The 18,718-nt window shown below is 47.2% G+C and overlaps 1 protein-coding gene across 1 annotated transcript in view; it reads right to left on the reverse strand.

Annotated features, from left to right (window-relative positions):
- The window catches only part of DNAH9 (dynein axonemal heavy chain 9), a 263,407-nt gene that overhangs the window by 15,957 nt on the left and 228,732 nt on the right, over nucleotides 1–18,718 (reverse strand). The window contains 5 exon segments of the mRNA XM_067021483.1: nucleotides 3,377–3,405; nucleotides 3,408–3,612; nucleotides 6,116–6,243; nucleotides 15,970–16,118; nucleotides 18,462–18,655. Of these exon segments, the coding sequence (XP_066877584.1) occupies nucleotides 3,377–3,405; nucleotides 3,408–3,612; nucleotides 6,116–6,243; nucleotides 15,970–16,118; nucleotides 18,462–18,655 (705 nt within the window).

The raw sequence follows: 18,718 nt of genomic DNA on the forward strand, positions 1-18,718 counted from the left end.
AGGCTAACTGCACCCTAATGTCTTCCTCCCTCCCCAACTTTTTTTTTTAATGTTTTATTTTATTTTATTTTTTCTAATATTACTGAGATATAATTGACATATTATTAAGCACTGTATAAGTTTAAGGTGTACAGCATAATGATTTCACTTACATACATCATGAAATGATTATCACAATAAGTTTAGTGAACATCATCTCATATAGAGAAATTTTAAAAACAGAATTAAAAAACAAAAATTTTTTCCTTGTGATGAGAACTCTTAGGATTTACTTTTTAAACAATTTTCATATATAACATACAGCGTTAATTATATTCATCATGCTGTATATCACATCCCTTCCCTGGCTCTGTACTTATTTATTTTATAACTGGAAGTTTGTACTTTTTGACTGCCTTTATCTAATTCCGCCTCCCTCACCCCCTGCCTCTGGTAACCACAAATCTGATCTCTTTTTCTATGAGTTTCTTTGTATGTTTGTTTTGAAGTATAATTGACCTACAACACTCTGTTATTTCCTGTTACACAGCATAGTGATTCGATATTCCTATAAACTTCAAAACAATCACCATGGTAAGTCTAGTTACAATATATCACCAAACAGAGAGTCTACATAGTTGTTGACTATATTCCGCACACTACACATTCATACCTATGACTTACATAGTTTGCAACTGGAAGTTTCTATCTCTTAATCACCTATTTCTTTCCTCCTTTCACCCAGTCGGTTGGCTTTCAGTTAATTAAGAGGGAGATTATCTTGGATGGGCCTGGCCTAATCAGATGAACTCTTTAAACAGGGTTTATAACAAGGACCTACTGTATGGCACAGGGAACTCTGCTCAGTGTTATGTGGCAGCCTGGATGGGAGGAGAGTGTGGCCCTCCCCAACTTTAAAAAAAATCATGGGGGCTTCCCTGGTGGCGCAGTGGTTGAGAGTCCTCCTGCCGATGCAGGGGACGTGGGTTCGTGACCTGGTCCGGGAAGATCCCACGTGCCGCGGAGCGGCTGGGCCCGTGAGCCATGGCCACTGAGCCTGCGCATCCGGAGCCTGTGCTCCGCAACGGGAGAGGCCGCAACAGTGAGAGGCCCGCGTACGGCAAAAAAAAAAAAAAATTGACTCTATTATATTGGAGGGTGAGAATATGTTAGACTGTGCTAGTCGAATTTGAAAAAAAAAATATGGTAAAATATACATATCATAAAAGTTACCATCTTAACCTTTCTTAAGCCTGCAATTCAGTGGCATTACATGCATTCACGTTGCTGTGCTACTCAATGCCTTTTTTTTTTTTCTTTTTTCTGGTGAGTAGCAGCTGAAAAGATTCTTCCACTGAATTGTATTGAGACATGATTCACATACCACATGTTTCTTCTAGTTAAGGTATACACTTCCATGGTTTTAGCATATTCACAGGACTATGTGATCAGCACCACAGTCTAGTTTTAGACTAGTTAATCACCCAGATTAGGGCAATCCCTGATCTGCTTTCTTTCTCTACAGATCTGCCTATTCTGGACATTTCAAATAGGGTCGTACAATATGAGAACTTCTGTGTCTGGCTGCTTTCATTTACTTAGCATAATGTTTTCAAGGTGTACCCATGTTACAGCATGTATCAGTGTCTTGTTTTTATTGCCAGATACCGTTCCAGTGTATGGATTCACCATCTTTTGTTTATCCACCCATCAGTTGAGCTGTGGTCCCAATGCCTTTTCAGGGCAAAAATGTCTTTGCTTGGAACCAGCTACAACCTCCTGTAAAGAAGTCTGTAGATTTCAAAGTTAAGAATGTCTATTTCCCCTACATGGAATATAGAAAAAATCTAGAAAATTGAGAAGTTTTGACCTCTGGTACAGAGTACCTAGAAGTCAAGACCTATTTAGGAAAAAATAAAAAAGGAGAAAAGAAAATGCCCCCGGACAAAAAAGCACCTTGCCCTCTGCACCATGTTGCAATGGGAAGGTATTTTGTAGGGAAAATGGCAAAAGCTAAAATATCCAAGGTCTCCTGGTAGTGTTCCCCTGCTCTCTACTCCAGATTACGTGGGAGTTTTGGAGCTGGGTTGGAAAGGTGAGTGGAAGGGTAGGGGGCTGGGTAAGTTTCACTTCTCAGGTCCCAGGGAAGCTTCGCTGCTAGGTGGCCTTTGCTCTGCTGCCACGAGGGTATCAAACAGTCAGTGATTAACCTCAATCCCAAAGGGCTGCTGCTCCCGGTGTTTTACGCTGGGCTCGCTAGAATGGCTGTCCTGCTGGACGGCCTGTTTCAGCCTACCTAGATGACCGATCTGGGGCTCGCGGTGAGCGTGAGCACGGGTTCCGTGAAGCTAGAGCCCCACTGCTGTTATGACAGGATGAGGTCGGGAAGGACCCATCCTAGAACCCTGCCCTTGGACTCCACCAAGGCCAGAGTGGGAGATGGACGTTAGGTGGGCCCTGTGGCCCCCGTCCTCCTGGTGTTCACACCTTTGCATACTCCCTTTCCCAGAAGGGTGGGACTCCCCAAAGAAGAAGCGACCAGAAAGGATGCCTTCCTGAGAAGATGCAAGAGGCCTGAGCTGCAGACTTGGCAAGTGCTACTTTATAAACGGGTATATAAAGCGGTATTTTTTATACCCACGGGCCTGGCCTTGGCTTTAAATAAATACTCCACTACATGAGCCTTGGAGTTCCCAGTAACAGAGATTCCAGTCATGTAGTAGCCTGCGTTTGAACCCTATGCCTGGAGAGTCCAAGTCTCGCTAGCACAGTGTTGGATAGAATCCCCTGGAGGTCTAGTTAGAGCCCAGAGGCCTGGGCCCCACCCCAGAGTGTCTGATTCACTTGGGGTAGGGTGGAGCCTGAGAATGTGCATTCCTATCAAGTGCCCAGGGGATGCTGATGCTGCTGGTCGAGAGGCCACACTTTATGCGTCTAACAGGCGGTTACATTCCGGCCCGGATCCCCACCGTCTGCTGCCTGGATTATCTGAACTCTTGATACTCAAGATGCACGCAGACGTCACCTGAACGAGAGCGTCAGCCCCCTGCTTGAAGACGGTGTGTTTAGCTAATAAGTGTGTGACCAGTGCACCATATCAATTGGATTTCCAGCACTCTGTCCTTCTCCATCTTGGGAGTACTCAGTTAGCCTGCAGATGTGCAGAAAGCTCCCCTACACTTCTTGCCAGAGAAACACTCTAAGTTTGGCTCCCCCAGGTGTATCTGGGAATTGAGAGCTGCACTTGGCGGGCACTGGCTGGAGGTCACTTGCAGAGGGGACGCTGCTCCGGTCGGTCCCCCCACCCCCACCCCAGCTGTGTGCTACTCTCCCACCCGGGGGATCTGCTCTTTGTGAGGCGGGGCACTCCTCTCCGCTCCCTCCCGGGGCCCCCTACCTGAGTGAAGTTGTCCAGGGCCTTGTGCCGCTGGCGTGCATGCCCATGGGAGGCTCACTGGTGATCTTAACGGAGTTCTCCAGGATGCCCCGGGGGATGATGTGGCCGTCAGTGGAGGGCGCGGGCTCCGCACTGATGAAGACCCGGAACTCTGGGTGGCTGTTCTCACCGTGCTCCTCCAGCTTCTTCTCCAGGGGTCTGGTGGGAAGGAAGGACCCCTTGATCACAGGCACCTGCTTAAACAATTATCAGGAAGGCGGCTTGAGGAGGGACCTGGCCTTACTTTCAAACAAACCACATCCCAGCATGATTCTTGGGGTTCCCAGTAACGGGGACCCTTTGTATGCTGCAATTCAATCCTTTCCCTCCGTGTCCTAAGTCTCTCTAGCACAAGGATCTCAAAGTTGACCAGGCAGCGGGATGCCCTGGAGGGCCCGCTGAAACAAAGGTTCTCGGGCCTCATCCCAGAGTGATTGATGCAGGTGGTCCAGGGTGGGGCCTGAGGGCTCGCGTTTCTAACAAGTTCTTGGGTGATGCCGCAGCTGCTGCTGGTCTGGGGGCCACGCTTTAAGGGTCTAACGTGTGGTTACATTCCAAATCCAGATCCCCATATCTGACACCTGGATGTTTTTGAGCCTTTGATCAAAAGTGGGGCCCATGGATCAGCAATGTTGGCCTTACCTGGAAGTCAGTTAGAAATGCAGACTCAGACTTACTGAATTAGTGGATTTTAATAAGATCCTCCAGTGATTTGTATGCATGTTAAGACTTGAAAAGCACTGATTTAAACTCCTTCTAGCCAGCTTTCCTTCCTCCCCTGCCCGTCTCGAAACCATTCTGCTAATTGTTGCCAAACTTACCTTCCTATAGAACACACTGAGACACTGGCGCTCCCAGACGGGGAAAGCTCCTGCTACGAGCCCAAGCTCCTCTGTCTGGTCTTTGAGCCCTTCTCCTTCCCCTACAAAATCCCTTTCTGTCTGTCTGTGTAAAACGACATTTATTTCTTAGCACTACCTTGCAGCACGCACTTTTTGCTCTAGCAAGGATAGTCACTTTGCTTCACTGCAATATGTTTCATTATGACGGACAGATAAAAGCTCCTTGACTTGATACATATTTGAGGAAGGCTGCTTGCAGAGCCTTCAATACACAGAGCGGCGCAGGGCACAGTGCTTGGGCCACGGCGAACTGGTCTCTGAGCGCTACTTTCTCTTCCATGAAACGAGAAATAACAATACTATTTCCCATACTTATTTCCCAGGGTTGCTGCAAGTAACCAAAGGTAATGGGTTTGAAAGGGCTTTGTGTACTGAGAAATGCTATGCAAGAGTTTGTAGCGATTGCCGAAACGAAACTCTGTTAAATGAAAGCATTCAGTTGTCATCACTCTATGGGAGCGGAGAGTTTGCTGGCTGCCTGGAGAGCCAGGGCTCGAGGAGCCGGGCAGCGCCACCGGCCCGCAGTGAGAAACTCTGCCACTGCTTCCGGAAACCCAGCGTCTGAGTTTCATCCCGGACGTCTCTCAGAAACCACATCAGGGCCGCCGGTAGGTACCAGGGCGAGGAAACGCTCTCTGCTCACTGTCTGGGGGGCCGGGTTCCTGAAGGCGCTAGCGCCCGGCAGGGGGTGTCTTTGGCAAGTGAGCCTGAGACAGTTGGGGAGGTCGCACCCTCCCAGCAGCGCGCTGATCCCGCGGAGGAAGCAGGAGCCCCACTGTCATTCTCTTTTCTCCTTAGATTCCCACCGTTTCTGGAAAAGCGTCCCAGGGAATAGCAGATCCCTCTGTGGCTAGGCTCCAGATAAATAATGGGATAATTAAGGATGAAAACCCCACAGCAAGACGTGTACAGTGAGTCATCAGGAGACAGAGGAAGCTCTCGGGAATCAAAGCCAGATGGGAGGGGAGGGACTGGCTTTTCCATGTGTGCTTCCTTCACTGATTTCTTCATTGATCCTTTTACCACACAGGCTTTGGTTGAGTGTCTACTGTGTTCACGGTAGTGTGCTGGGTGCCAAAGGTAAGTAAGGAACGTCTCTTTCCCTAAGAAAATGCAGAGAAGGACACAGCCATAGCGTAAGTGGTTTCCCCGTAGCCATGGGTGCCCTCACAGAGGTGGCTGCGGGAGAAGAGAGGAGTCAGCCACCCGCTCTGCACCCGACAGCCTCAGGATCCATGCAAGCTGCGGAAACGGGAACAAGAGGACAGGCCGTGATTCGGGAGGGGTAGCCTTTACTTCGTGTACATGTTTAGTGAAACGTGTACAAGAAGTGCTGTAGGTACTCTTACAATGGTAGGTGTTCCAGATTCCCGACCCCAGCATGAACTCTCAGTGAAGAGGCTCAGTCCTGGTTACACGTGTGATGTTCTAGTCACGCATGTAATGAAGAGCCTGTAACACGTGACACGTGGAAAGGCAGAGTAGAGGAGAGCTGCGTGGAACGCCTGGGAAGAGATGAGCAGCCGCCACTGGATTCAGCCTCCAGCTGAACGCCGGCCTCCTGAGCGTGCAGCGCTGTGAGAACAGGCCTCCTTCCGGACGGGGTGCCATTGAAACCAGTGGGGGCAGAGGGAGGGCACTGAGGCTGGGGTGAGGGGCAGGACACACGGGGCAGGACTGGAGGCAGAAGACTGGGAAGTCAGGGACGAGGGCACGGAAGGAAGGGCGGCCCAGGGACTGCGGGGGTCGACCCGGGGACGGAGTCAAGAGTGACCCCAGCAGGGCAGAGGGGGCGTACCTGCAAAAGAACCCCGTGGCCTTTCTTGGCAGCCAGGTCCAGCACAGCCTCAGCCACTGCCTCCTGTCCTTGGCCCAAAGACACATTGTGAAAGTTCCGGCTGTTGAAGGTATATCCGAGCTTTTTACCTAAAAGGGGCAGAGGGTGGTCATTATCGCCTCTAACGCCATTGAGTGTTCGCGAGGAAACGCACGTCCACGCGGCTCCCCCATCGCAGGCTGCGGGAAGCCGTGCACCCCGACCTCACACACGGACCCTCTTCCTTCACGGGGCGGGGCTGCTGCATCTTCCAGCTTTCTGTTCCCAAAGAGAAGGAAACACTTGTCTAGACAAAATGCTTCACCCCTCCCTCCTCACTTAATCCCTGCCAACTAAAAACCGGCGCTTGCCATCTGCCTGTACAAGGGTTAAGTCACTAGCTACTGTAGCCGCTGACCTTCAACACCCTATGAAAGGAGTTCAGGGTGGAGAGCAGGAAGGAGGCCCTCTGTGCTCTGGGAAGAACTGGCAGAACAGGGCTTCAGATAGTTAGGTATTCTCAGGAGAAGCTTTTACGAGCCCAGTTCTTGCGTATCCTCGTATCTAGAAAAGCACCCCAGTCCTTCACGGTGACGTCTGCTCTTCTGCCAACACGTGCGCCTGACTGCATGCCCCCCCTTCACCAAAACCACGTGCACACGGACCTCCCCCACTTCTCTGGAGCAGCTCCTCAGAGCTCTCCGAGTTGCCGTCTCCCGGGCTACAGTCCTCATTTTGCCCCCAATAAAACTTAACTCACAACTCTCACATCGTGCTTTTGTTTTCAGTTGACGTCCCCAAGAGTCGGCACATGTGCTGCTGCCCTTCTGTGCAGCCTCAACTTGAAGACCAGGCACTGGGCCACCATCCTAGAGAGTGAAAGGCTCCAAGAGTAGCAAGCGTGTGGGCGTGGCCAGGTCTAACGTGCTTTGTCCCCTGAATATATTAATAATAATATATATTTTCCCTGGAAGCTTACTGGGAGGTGAGGCCAAGAGGGGCAGGACTTGGGTAGTTTGGCTTCCTGTACTTTATGCCATATGAGCCTCTCCCCTGTTATTCCCACCACATAGAACCTTTACTCTCGTCATTTTGCACGACTTAGAGTGAAGAGAGGCAACAGGCCAGCCAAGAAGGGGCTTGGCTGCGTAGGTGTGAATGCTTGTATCTCACTGTTGGGAGTGGAGTGAGGGAACGGCCACGCAAACGCACATGTCACAGCTGGGTCACTGGAGCAAGGCTGATGCTCAAGAGTTGCTCTGCAAGCCCAAGAAAGACTTCACACAAAGAAATAACCTTAATAGAGGCAGCCAATTCTGCTTGGACACCAGCTATTCACCCAACCCAATAAAGTTTAGAGAAATTACATAATATTCTTTAGACAAAAGGATCAAAAATTGTGTAATACCATGAAGGAATCGTCAAGCAATTTTTCTAAGAGGGTGAGGTGCACAAGAGAAAAGAGGAGAAATTTAAAAGAGAAAAAGAATAGAAGTCTGTACTTAACAAATTTAGTTTCAGGGGAACTAAAATTGAAGTTGCAGTTTGATACTTGTGCAAGAAAATTTAAAGAACACTGTCAATATTGGATGTGTCTTTAAAGCACTAAAAAAACCCTATAGTGTGTTCTTTAACTGTACAAGACCAAACAAGATGATGACTTTTTGTAGTGAGGAATAGTTATTACAGATTCAACTGAGATGAACCCAACAAATACCCTTATTAAACTCTATAAATCCTAGCTGGCAATAGATGTGATGTCAGCTTTAGAGCCAAGAATATGAACAACTTATTCCAGAGAAAAAGAACAGGATAAAGATGCTGGGATTATTAGATAGCCTCGGTGACATTTCTGCTCACAAAGACCCTACTTCTTTTCTTTGTTCACAGACAAAGGGTGCAGGAAAAGAGGGCTTAGCTAAAGATTAGTTCGAATTCCATGTGCTATGGCTTCCATGCCCCCACCCCCCTGCCTTCAGCTCCTCTTTCCCTTTCGGATCTTCCTTCCAGCGCCCCGTACGGTGGTGTCACCAGGAGCTGGGCCGCACTGTGAACCTCCCTGAGCATCTTGGTGGCCGTCCCTCCACGAGCTCCAGTCTCTCTGAGGACACTACAGCCTCCGTGGCCCTCCGCCTAGCTCCACATTCCCCTGGGCCTGGGAGGAAGGGGAACATCCTTCTAGCCTTGTCTTGTTACTTGCAGGCTATTTCTTCTCCACTCTTGTATGAAAAACCTTTCATGTGCTCACTTCTCTTTTTTAAAAATTTAATCTAATTTAATTTTTATTTATTTATTTTAACATCTTTATTGGAGTATAATTGCTTTACAATAGTGTCTTAGTTTCTGCTTTATAACAAAGTGAATCAGTTACACATATACATATGTTCCCATATCCCCTCCCTCTTGTCTCCCTCCCTCCCACCCTCCCTATCCCACCCCTCTAGGTGGTCACAAAGCACCTAGCTGATCTCCCTATGCTATGCGGCTGCCTCCCACTAGCTATCTATTTTACGTTTGGTAGTGTATATATGTCCCTGCCACTGTCTCACTTTGTCACAGCTTACCCTTCCCCCTCCCCATATCCTCAAGTCCATGCTCTAGTAGGTCTGTGTTTTATTCCCACCCTACCCCTAGGCTCTTCATGACATTTATTTTTTTCTTAGATTCCATATATATGTGTTAGCATACGGTGAGATATCATTTCACACCGGTCAGAATGGCCATCACCAAAAAATCTAGAAACAATAAATGCTGGAGAGGGTGTGCAGAAAAGGGAACCCTCTTGCACTGCTGGTGGGAATGTAAATTGCTACAGCCACTATGGAGAACAGTATGGAGGTTCCTTAAAAAACTACAAATAGAACTACCATATGACCCAGCAATCCCACTCCTGGGCATATACCCTGAGAAAACCATAATTCAAAAAGAGTCATGTACCAAAATGTTTATTGCAGCTCTATTTACAATAGCCAGGACCTGGAAGCAACCTAAGTGTCCATCAACAGATGAATGGCTAAAGAAGACGTGGCACATATATACAATGGAATATTACTCAGCCATAAAAAGAAACGAAATTGAGTTGTTTGTAGCTAGGTGGATGGACCCGGAGTCTGTCATATGGAGTGAAGTAAGTCAGAAAGAGAAAAATAAATACTCTATGCTAACACGTGCTCTCTTCTAAAGCACATGCTATTGGCTACATTGCCTACTAATTTTTATGTTTTCCACCTTCTATAAACTTCCCAGCATGAGTCACTTTTATTAGGGGTTTTGGAACTTGGTTTAAAATATTCCATATTTATGGGCTTCCCTGGTGGCGCAGTGGTTGAGAGTCCTCCTGCTGATGCAGGGGACACGGGTTCGTGCCCCGGTCCGGGAAGATCCCACGTGCCGCGGAGCGGCTGGGCCCGTGAGCCGTGGCCGCTGCGCCTGCGCGTCCGGAGCCTGTGCTCCGCAGCGGGAGAGGCCACAGCGGTGAGAGGCCCGCGTACCACAAAAAATAAAATAAAATATTCCATATTTTCTGTCTCATCATTATCTTGGTGAGCTTTAATGCCATTATGGATGACTCAGCCAACACCCAGCCTCGTGCTTCCTCATCTCCAAAGAACTTCTTTCCATGTCTGTTTTCCATTCCCAGTGGCTGCACCGACGCCTTGATTATCCCTGCGAACTCTCCCACGTCTGACACATTCTCTCACGTTTACTCACAACTCTAACTTCCTGCTGTCCAGATTGTTCACTCTCTTACTCCTCCTCGCATGTTATTCTATGTCAGCGAAACGTCCAGTCCATTGGCTCCTCTGTTTTTTCTAACCTTCATCTTTACCTCCCTCTTATTTTAAGATGGACCCAATAATCCTTCATTTGAGCCCTGATCTTATAAAATTCTTCACTCCATTGCCCACTCTACGTCTGCATCCCCCAACTTTTGTAAAACCACAACCCTGGAGAAGTCTAGGCGTTAATACAAGAGAAAAAGTAACGCGCCGAGTGAACTGGTGCCACCACAAGCAGATGAGTCTCAGTCTTGTGAGACTGTGGTAATCTTTCACGCCCAGAAGCCGTCCATGTTACCCGCTCCCCTCTCCCCCGGAACTCCCTAATGGCCGCCCCGCTTCTTACGCTCCGCGCTCTGCTTCACTCTCTACTGCTCCCGCCCGACAAAACATCTGCCATCTGGTAGGACACCTCCCATGCACTGCCACTGTATCTGCCTCTGCGCACATCCCTGTCCCAACCCCATCCCTGCACAGCCCCCTCTCAGAGGCAGAGGTGTCCCCCGTCCCCAGCACAGGAACAGATGGGCGAGTGTCCCTCCACATAGAAACTACGCTCTGCCGGCCTTGAAGCTGCTCTGTAAAGACCGTACTTGCTCCATCCTAGCCAACTTCAACTGATGCTTAAGAAAAAGAGAATGGAGTCAGGAACGATGAAAAAGAGGCTCAAGCAAAGTGTGGATAATCTAGCTGCAAAGACACCGAATTGAAAACTGTTTCTTTGAACACACCTGGTAGCAGGCTGACAAAAATCTAAAGGAGCTCCTCCTTCAGACCAGCACATTGGAAAGAGGAAGAGGAGGCAGCGGAAGGCCAAAGTGGTAGAGAAACGGAAACATTTTGTCAATGCCAGGCAATTGGACAAAGGAGGATGGAGACCAAGCAAGATCATGCAAGAGTCAAGTCAAAGAAGGACCAGAGAAGGTGCCTTGTAAGGGTGGAAAGGGGAGGTCCTCTGTTGGGAAGGCCGAGGACGATGCGGTGCTTTGAAAGGATGTGACAAAAGGATGTAAAGGAAGGAGCAAACCGAGCTGCCTCAAAGAATAGACGCATCATCATCATCATTTTAATGCCATACAATATGCTACTGTACTTTTAATGTTTCAAAGCCTTTTCACATCTGAGATTTCATTTTTATCTTCACAGTAACCCTGGGAGGAAGGTATTGGGGGTGATTGGAAACGATGGGTGATTGCTTTTAGATGAAGCAAAAGCAATAATAATCGTGCAAATAAGGAAGTGTGGCTCATTCAGGAAGAAGGTGATGAGAAGAGAGAGAAGGTAAAGGATTAATCTGCGAAGGCAAGAAGGAATGCTGTGCGGGTGGGTGGAAGTGGGTTCATATTAAAACATAGGCCAAGGGCTTCCCTGGTGGCGCACTGGTTGAGAGTCTGCCTGCCGATGTGGGGGACACGGGTTCGTGCCCCAGCCCGGGAAGATTCCACGTGCCGTGGAGCGGCTGGGCCCGTGAGCCATGGCCGCTGAGCCTGCGCGTCCCGAGCCTGTGCTCCGCAATGGGAGAGGCCGCAACAGTGAGAGGCCCACGTACCGCAAAAAAAAAAAAAAAAATAGGTCAAGGAAAGTGGATGGAATTCTGTCCTCCTCCTCCTTCAAAATTGTTGAGGAAGGAAAATCTTGGAGGAGACTAAGAGGCACAAAACTGCCAGAAAAGCTTAGATTCTTTAAAAAAATTGTTTTAATTAAAAAAATTTTATTTTATATTGGAGTATAGTTGATTTACAATGTCGTGTTACTTTCAGGTGTACAGCAAAGTGATTCAGTTATACATGAACATATATCTATTCTTTTTCAGATTCTTAGAAAAGCACAGATTCTTAACCAAGTGTCAATGGATGAGCTTCAGAAGCTTAGGGAACTCCCAAAATCATACATAGAATTTTGTGTCTGTGGGTTCATGCATTTCGGGAGAAGGGCTGGAATGAGGATGGGGGAACAAAATCTTTCATCTGACTCCCAGGGGTTCAAAACCCTTCCCAATATTAAGAACTGCCATGAAGAAACAAGGGGATAGAGAAATGAAGGCATTAAGAGCATAGACCCCATACTCAAAGGTGGGAAAGGCTGCCAAGCTCTGCCTGCGTCTACATGGAGTAAAACAGTGTCTGATGGAGTCTGATGCACAGACTCTGCCCAAGCACAGAGACAGTAAGTTTCCTGAATAAGCGGGGGCCTAGGGGACACAGGGGAAAGGGAGTCAGTTGTTTGGATTCCAAACCTCAGAATAGGAGTCCATCAGGCAGAATGATTAGATCCAAGATGTGATGACATGATGTCACCAGAGTTTATGTTCTAAATGAATGGGTGCATGAGAAAAAGAATCAAACCATCCAGAACGCAGAGGGGGAGGAAGAGAGAGAGAAAGAGGCACAGGTGCCCAGGTAATCTCTAGCTGATGAACAGCAATATTGCCTCTGGTAGGGAAATATGCGTTAAGATGAAGCCAAGGGCAGGGCTGAGATGATGTGTTCAGAGACAAATAACCAATACAGTTCAGGGACGGGTCAGCTTGCCTGAAATGACAGAAAGCTTCAAACTACATGATGGAATAATAGTTCGGGGTCAATTGGCAAAGAATAGTAGGAAATTGCTCATAAACAGGGTATATGAAAGCTTCCGAAAAGGAAAATATTGCATAAAAATGAGGAGACTAGATTTGTCATTATGAAAGGAATAAAACCTATATGGGACAGAAGGAATACAGAATCTATGAAAAAGTGAAAGTCAGGAATAACATAGCAATAACGACAGTTCTTATGCTCATTCATTCATTCGTTTGTTAATGCATTCAACTGATATTTACTGAGTACCTCTCTGTGCTAGTTACGCTTTTAGGCACTGTTAAGAAAATGATGAGCAAGATGACATGGTCCTTGACCTCCAGGATCTTAGTGACATGCAGGTAGGCAAATGTAAGTTAAAATTGTAAAAGAAGGGTCTAATTAGAATTGTATTAAATGCTCTGAAGCAAATATATGTATAAGGGGGAACCAAATGGGCTTGTGCAGAGGTCAGGAGGAGCTGATCCCTGCAGGATTGGCAGGCATTGGACTGAAGAGCTGGGGAGAAGTATTTCAGATAAAAGGAATTGCTTGAGAAAACGCCCTGGGCCAGGAGGGCTCATGATGGAGAACCTAAGAGAGCCATGTGGCCAGAGAAGTGTGAGTCTGAGGGAATGTAAGATCCAAGGCTGGACAGAAAGGCCAGGCCATGCAGGTCAGAGACCATGTTTATAGTACTGGACATTACCTTGAGAACAGTGGGGAACCACCAGAGCGATTTAAGTGGGAGAGAGATAACAATCAGCTCTGAGATTCAGCAAGATGAGTCTGGCTGTAAGAGCAGCAAAAGTTGCAGGTGGGGGAGGAGAACCGGCATAAGTTAGGAGGCTATTGTGATAGTCCAGTGAGAGACTGTGGTGACTCAGAGGAGGAAGACACAATGAAACAATTAGACTCATTTGAAACACGTTTAGAAGGTAGAATCAATAGGACTAGATGTGATAGGTAGTGGGGGAGGGGTCTAGGGTGACTGATTCCCAGGTTTCCAGCATGAGCAACTTGCTGAATGGTGGTGATATTTACCAAAAATGATAGAATAAAATTTCCAGAGATAAAGAGAGGCGTGACTCTCCCACTTGAAAAGGCAGGCTGAGTGCTGGGCAGGTGAATGAAAAAGACCCACACCTAACTCAGCTCATGAAATGTCAGAACACAAGGTAGAAAGATGACCCTAAAGTTTCCAGGGAATAAAAATAGGTCACCAACAAAGAAACAAGGTTAGAATAGCACCCTACTAGCATATGGCCTCATATGAATAAAACTGAATTCTAGGAGACAACTGAACAGTGTGGACACATTCTGAGTAAAAATCATTTTGGACCTAGCAGACCGATCAAAAGAGTATGTGGGCAAAACTGAAGTCTTTTTAGACACCCAAGGATTCAGAAATTTTACTTCCCATGATTTTTTTCCTGATGACTTATGCTACCAAATCTAGGATGAAGCCAATTGGTTGGCAGTAATGAGAGCTAAATTCTTATTTTTCATACCAGGGAATAAATAGAAACTGAAACTTGATAAATTCAGAAATAGTGATATAAATTATTAGTAGGAAAAAGAGAAGCAATTGTCAGAAGGAATAAATTCAAAAATAGGCAAAACCCCAGTGTCTGGGAAGGGGGACTGGGTGTGGGAAGGGCTGGAGCTGAGAACTATTGCTTTTCATTTTAAATTCTTTATTATAGGTATTTTAAAAATATGTTACTTGAACTTTTTAGGAGATTACAAAAATATACATTAAATTAGTGAATAAGATAATTCTCTTCCTTATACAGAACTCATCTATTCTTTAGAGGCAAACAAACACCAGGCTCTAATTCTACACTAGGTGTAGATTCCTTTCATTACACACGGAGTAATAGACTGTTCATGGAGGTGTATTACCTGGTCTGGATTCTCATCCATAAAGACCTGGCTCTGTAGAAACCTGCTGAGTCCTTATTTAACTTTGCAACATGTGTAGTTTTGCTAGTTTTTTTTTTTTTCCCCTTGGCCACTCCACGAGGCTTGAAGGGTCTTAGTTCCCTGATCAGGGATTGAAACTGGGGCCATGGCAGTGAAAGCATGGAGTCCTAACCATTGGACCGCCAGGGAACTCCCTAGTTTTGCTAGTTTTATAGTTTTGATTAGTCATCTATTTGCCCATCCCTTTATTTAACATATATTTTTAAAATGTATTTATTTTCTTTTATTTATTTTTGCCTGCGTTGGGTCTTCGTTGCTGTGCGCGGGCTTCTCATTTCGGTGGCTTCTCTTGTTGTGGAGCATGGGCTCTAGGCGCACAGGCTTCAGTAGTTGTGGCACATGGGCTCAGTAGTTGTGGCACACGGGCTTAGTTGCTCCGTGGCATGTGGGATCTTCCCAGACCAGGGATGGAACCCATGTCCCCTGCATTGGCAGGTAGATTCTTAACCACTGTGCCACCAGGGAAGTCCTATTTAATCTATTTATTTACTGAGTGCCTAGCATGTGAAAATACAGAGATAGAAACTTGAATACTACCTTGAAAAGGACATCTATTCCCAGAGCTCTCACTCTCACATGAAGATATCATAGTAGTCACTAGATGATTACAATGTGATATATAGACAGAAGGGTGCTCTAAGAGCACATGGGGAGGGGTACCCAGCACCTTGGAAATCAAGTAGGGCTTCCTGGAGGTGGTGACATTGAAACTGGTATCTGAAGGATGAGTAGAAGGTAACTTGGTGAAGGGGATGCCAGAGGGGAACAGAATGTTTGGGAGAATGGAATGGCTTCCATGTAGAGTGAAAAAGAGGGGAGTAGGGAAAGGTAGGCAGAATAAGGAGTGCCCAAAGGTGCCCATTTTCTAAATCCCGGAATCTGTGAATATACGTGACTTTACAGGCAAAAGAGACTCTGTAGATGTTGTTAAAGGCCTCCAGATGGGGAGACTATCTTGGGTTATCTAAGTGGGCCTGATAGAGTCACAGGGGTCCTTATGAGGGAAAGGGGGAGAGAGTAAGCCCCGTGTATGATTTCTGACCTCCAGAACTGTAAAATAATAGTTAGTGTTATTTTAAGTCTCTAAGTTTTTGATAATTTGTTACAGCAGCAATAGGAAACTAATGATGGAAAACAGGCTGGAGAGATAGGGAGGGACTGGAGGACGAAGCTCCCTGTAAGCCATGTTAAGGTGTTTGGTCTTCACCCTGAGGGCACTAGGAGCCTGTAAAAGGACTGTATTTGTTTTTCAGAATAACTTCTCCAGCCACAGGAAGGGTAATGGGTGGGACAAGGTCTCCTCATGAACCTGCTACCTTATATCCCAGAGCAGACCTCCCTCTGTTCATGACCCCCTGGGGTTGGTTCAGCAATTACCCTGATTTCTGTATGGTTAATACAAATAACAAGCATTGCAAACTGAGCCTTGACTCAGGAAAAGAGAATCTGACAGATGCAGAGTGACGGTGCGTGGGGCTGGTGCAGCCTTGGCTCCATAATGAGGTTTTCTTACCTTGATTTTCCACATCCTTCAGTGGGTCCACCCCTGGAGACAGGATAAAAAGCATGGGAGTGGTTGGTCCCAATTCTTCAAAAGAGGCTGCAAAGTCCAGTACTCTTCCCACCACGTATTTGCTTCCTAACTTCTCCTCAATAAAATCTCTGCCAGGAAAAAAAGAAGGTCCATGTGTGTGTATCAGTCACAGAATAATAACATTTGAGCAACAGAGGTCTATAGAAATGGAAGGATGTACTCAAGATCATGGCTGGGCAGTTACAGAGCTAGCGCCAGCGTCAAGCACTAAATACTGATTAAGTCGGCACTTACAACCTTTGCCGCCGGCTGTGCACCTGCTCACCTAGATCAGGGCTCCTTCTGGATCCCCATCCAGCCAGGCCACCACTGACTCCTCTGTGGAGCTGGGATGTCCTGTCACATCACCACCACGCATCAGAAGCCTTCCGGAAGCTTGCAGGCAGCTAAACCCTCCATACGTCGTATCCCTGGGATCCTCCATCCCTATCCATGATTTAAGGCCCTCCGGGCTTCTAGTCCCTCACGTTCTATCATTCTCTGTGCTTCCTTTCACCTTACTCCACTTATCAATGTTCCTTTTCCTATGTCCCATTTCAGGCTCAACAAAACCTTGCAGTTGTGACCACTTTCTGACAATCCGGCCTAACTCTTGGCCTTAAAAGCTCCCGGCAAGGACACTATTTTCCCTGTACCCTTCTCAGCTGGGCTCATTCTCAGTACCGGAAGCTGGGATCACGGCCCTGCTCACGGATGACCATTACTTCTAAACCCTTTCTTTCCCACTCGTGGGGCTCCAATGAGGCTCGTTTGCCCTGACTGTACCACCGCGACCCCTGCACATCAATGGCGTCCACTGCTCCTTTACTCATTCACTCATCACTTGGACTTTGGCTCATGGACTGTCTCTCCACCAGCCTGAGTGACATTAGCATCCCTGTGGACAATCCTCCAGATTCTCAACAATCTTCAATTCTTCCCCATGTCAGCCACCTGATTCCAAGGCCACATCCTCATCCTTGTGGTTGCTTGGGAACTTTTTCTATGTCTGAAACCATAAATGGAAACATCTCACTCTCTGACCAAAGCTTTCCATCCTTATAGTTCTTTTAGTAATTTATCCTTAGTTAACTTATTCTTTACCTGTATTGGTGCCACAAATCCAGGATTTTCAGTATTTTGGCATCCCTGGTGGTTTTTTTTTCCTTTCTTTCTTTCTTTTTTTATCATCCCCTTATTCTTGTCACTACAAGTCTTGTTCAATTCAGTGTAGCCTCCATGGCCTGTAAATTCCTCTTTTCTTTTTTTTTTTTTTTTAAAAAAAAACAACTTTTTTGGGGCTTCCCTGGTGGCGCAGTGGTTGAGAGTCTGCCTACCGATGCAGGGGACGCAGGTTCGTGCCCCGGTCCGGGAGGATCCCACGTGCCGCGGAGCGGCTGGGCCCGTGAGCCATGGCCGCTGCGCCTGCGCGTCCGGAGCCTGTGCTCCGCAACGGGAGAGGCCACAGCAGTGAGAGGCCCGCGTACCGCAAAAAAAACCCCAAAATACAAAACTTTCTTGAGGTACAATCAACATATCATAAAATTCACCAATTTTTAGTATACTATTCAATAATGTTTAATTCACGGAATTGTAATCATCATCATAATCCAGTTCTAGAACATTTTAAGCCTGCAATAAGATTCTCCTGCCTGTTTAGAGAATTCCTATTCCTACCCTGCAGCCCCAGGCAGCTGCTAATTCGCCGTCTCTGTAGACTGCATGGCCTGTGACTTTTAATCATTCTCCTGCTAGTACCACACACCTCCCTTCCCTAACTCTTATTCCACCAGGAATCCATGCTCTGAATCTACCCTAGGGCTGTTGGATGCAGCTGCAGAAAATCATCCAGTGGTGAAGGCTGGCGCCCCTACAAATGCAGGATCTCACTAGGTGGCCCTCAAGGCCGCTTGGAATTCTTTGAGTTTCCCTGGTCAGCCGGCTCCCATTTTTTCACAGATCCTATTTCAGATCTTTTGCACATTCCTCGAATCTCCAACACTGCCACCTCCCCTTTCACACAAACACAGCGAGATCTTGCTTCCTACTCCTCAGAGGGAGTGGAAGTCATGAGACAAAACCTTGCTCAATTTCCTGCCTCGCTTTTACCACCTCTGCTACAGTCACACCCACCTCTCTCAGTCCTTTGTAATGAAAGGGGTGTTCTTCCTGCCAAGCATGCTCTTTCCATCTGTCCTCGGGATCTCGCATCTCCTGCCACATTACATGTGATCGGCATCCTTCCCAGTGCTGATACTGATGAGCACCTCGTCCCAAATGGCCCACTTAGATATTAAGACAATACATGGCAAACACAGAGCAACGGGCCTCATGGGATCTTGGTTGTTGGTACAAAGGCTCCCATCACGATAGACTGGTGGCCTTTGTGCTCAGCCCTGCTGGCCTGGCCACAGCCACCACCCTGTCCCTACCTCGTGGCGTAGGTCATCCGGCCGGGCCGCATGGCTCTCATCATGCAGAGGCGCTGCAGGCCTGTCCTGTTCTTCCACTCCTGGGGGAACTTCTCCTTCTCAGGACACTCTGATTCGACAAACTTTTTCCGGCCCTTGGCGGATCCCTCAATGTCCCGATCCAGATTATAGAATTCTTCCACGGATGAAAGTGCCTGGAAAATTTCAGGGAATCTTGCTCTGAAATGCAGTTTCTCCAGAAAGCTGTCATCTGCATT

This window comes from Kogia breviceps, chromosome 19 (assembly GCF_026419965.1).
Source record: "Kogia breviceps isolate mKogBre1 chromosome 19, mKogBre1 haplotype 1, whole genome shotgun sequence".
NCBI classification, from domain to species: domain Eukaryota; kingdom Metazoa; phylum Chordata; class Mammalia; order Artiodactyla; family Physeteridae; genus Kogia; species Kogia breviceps.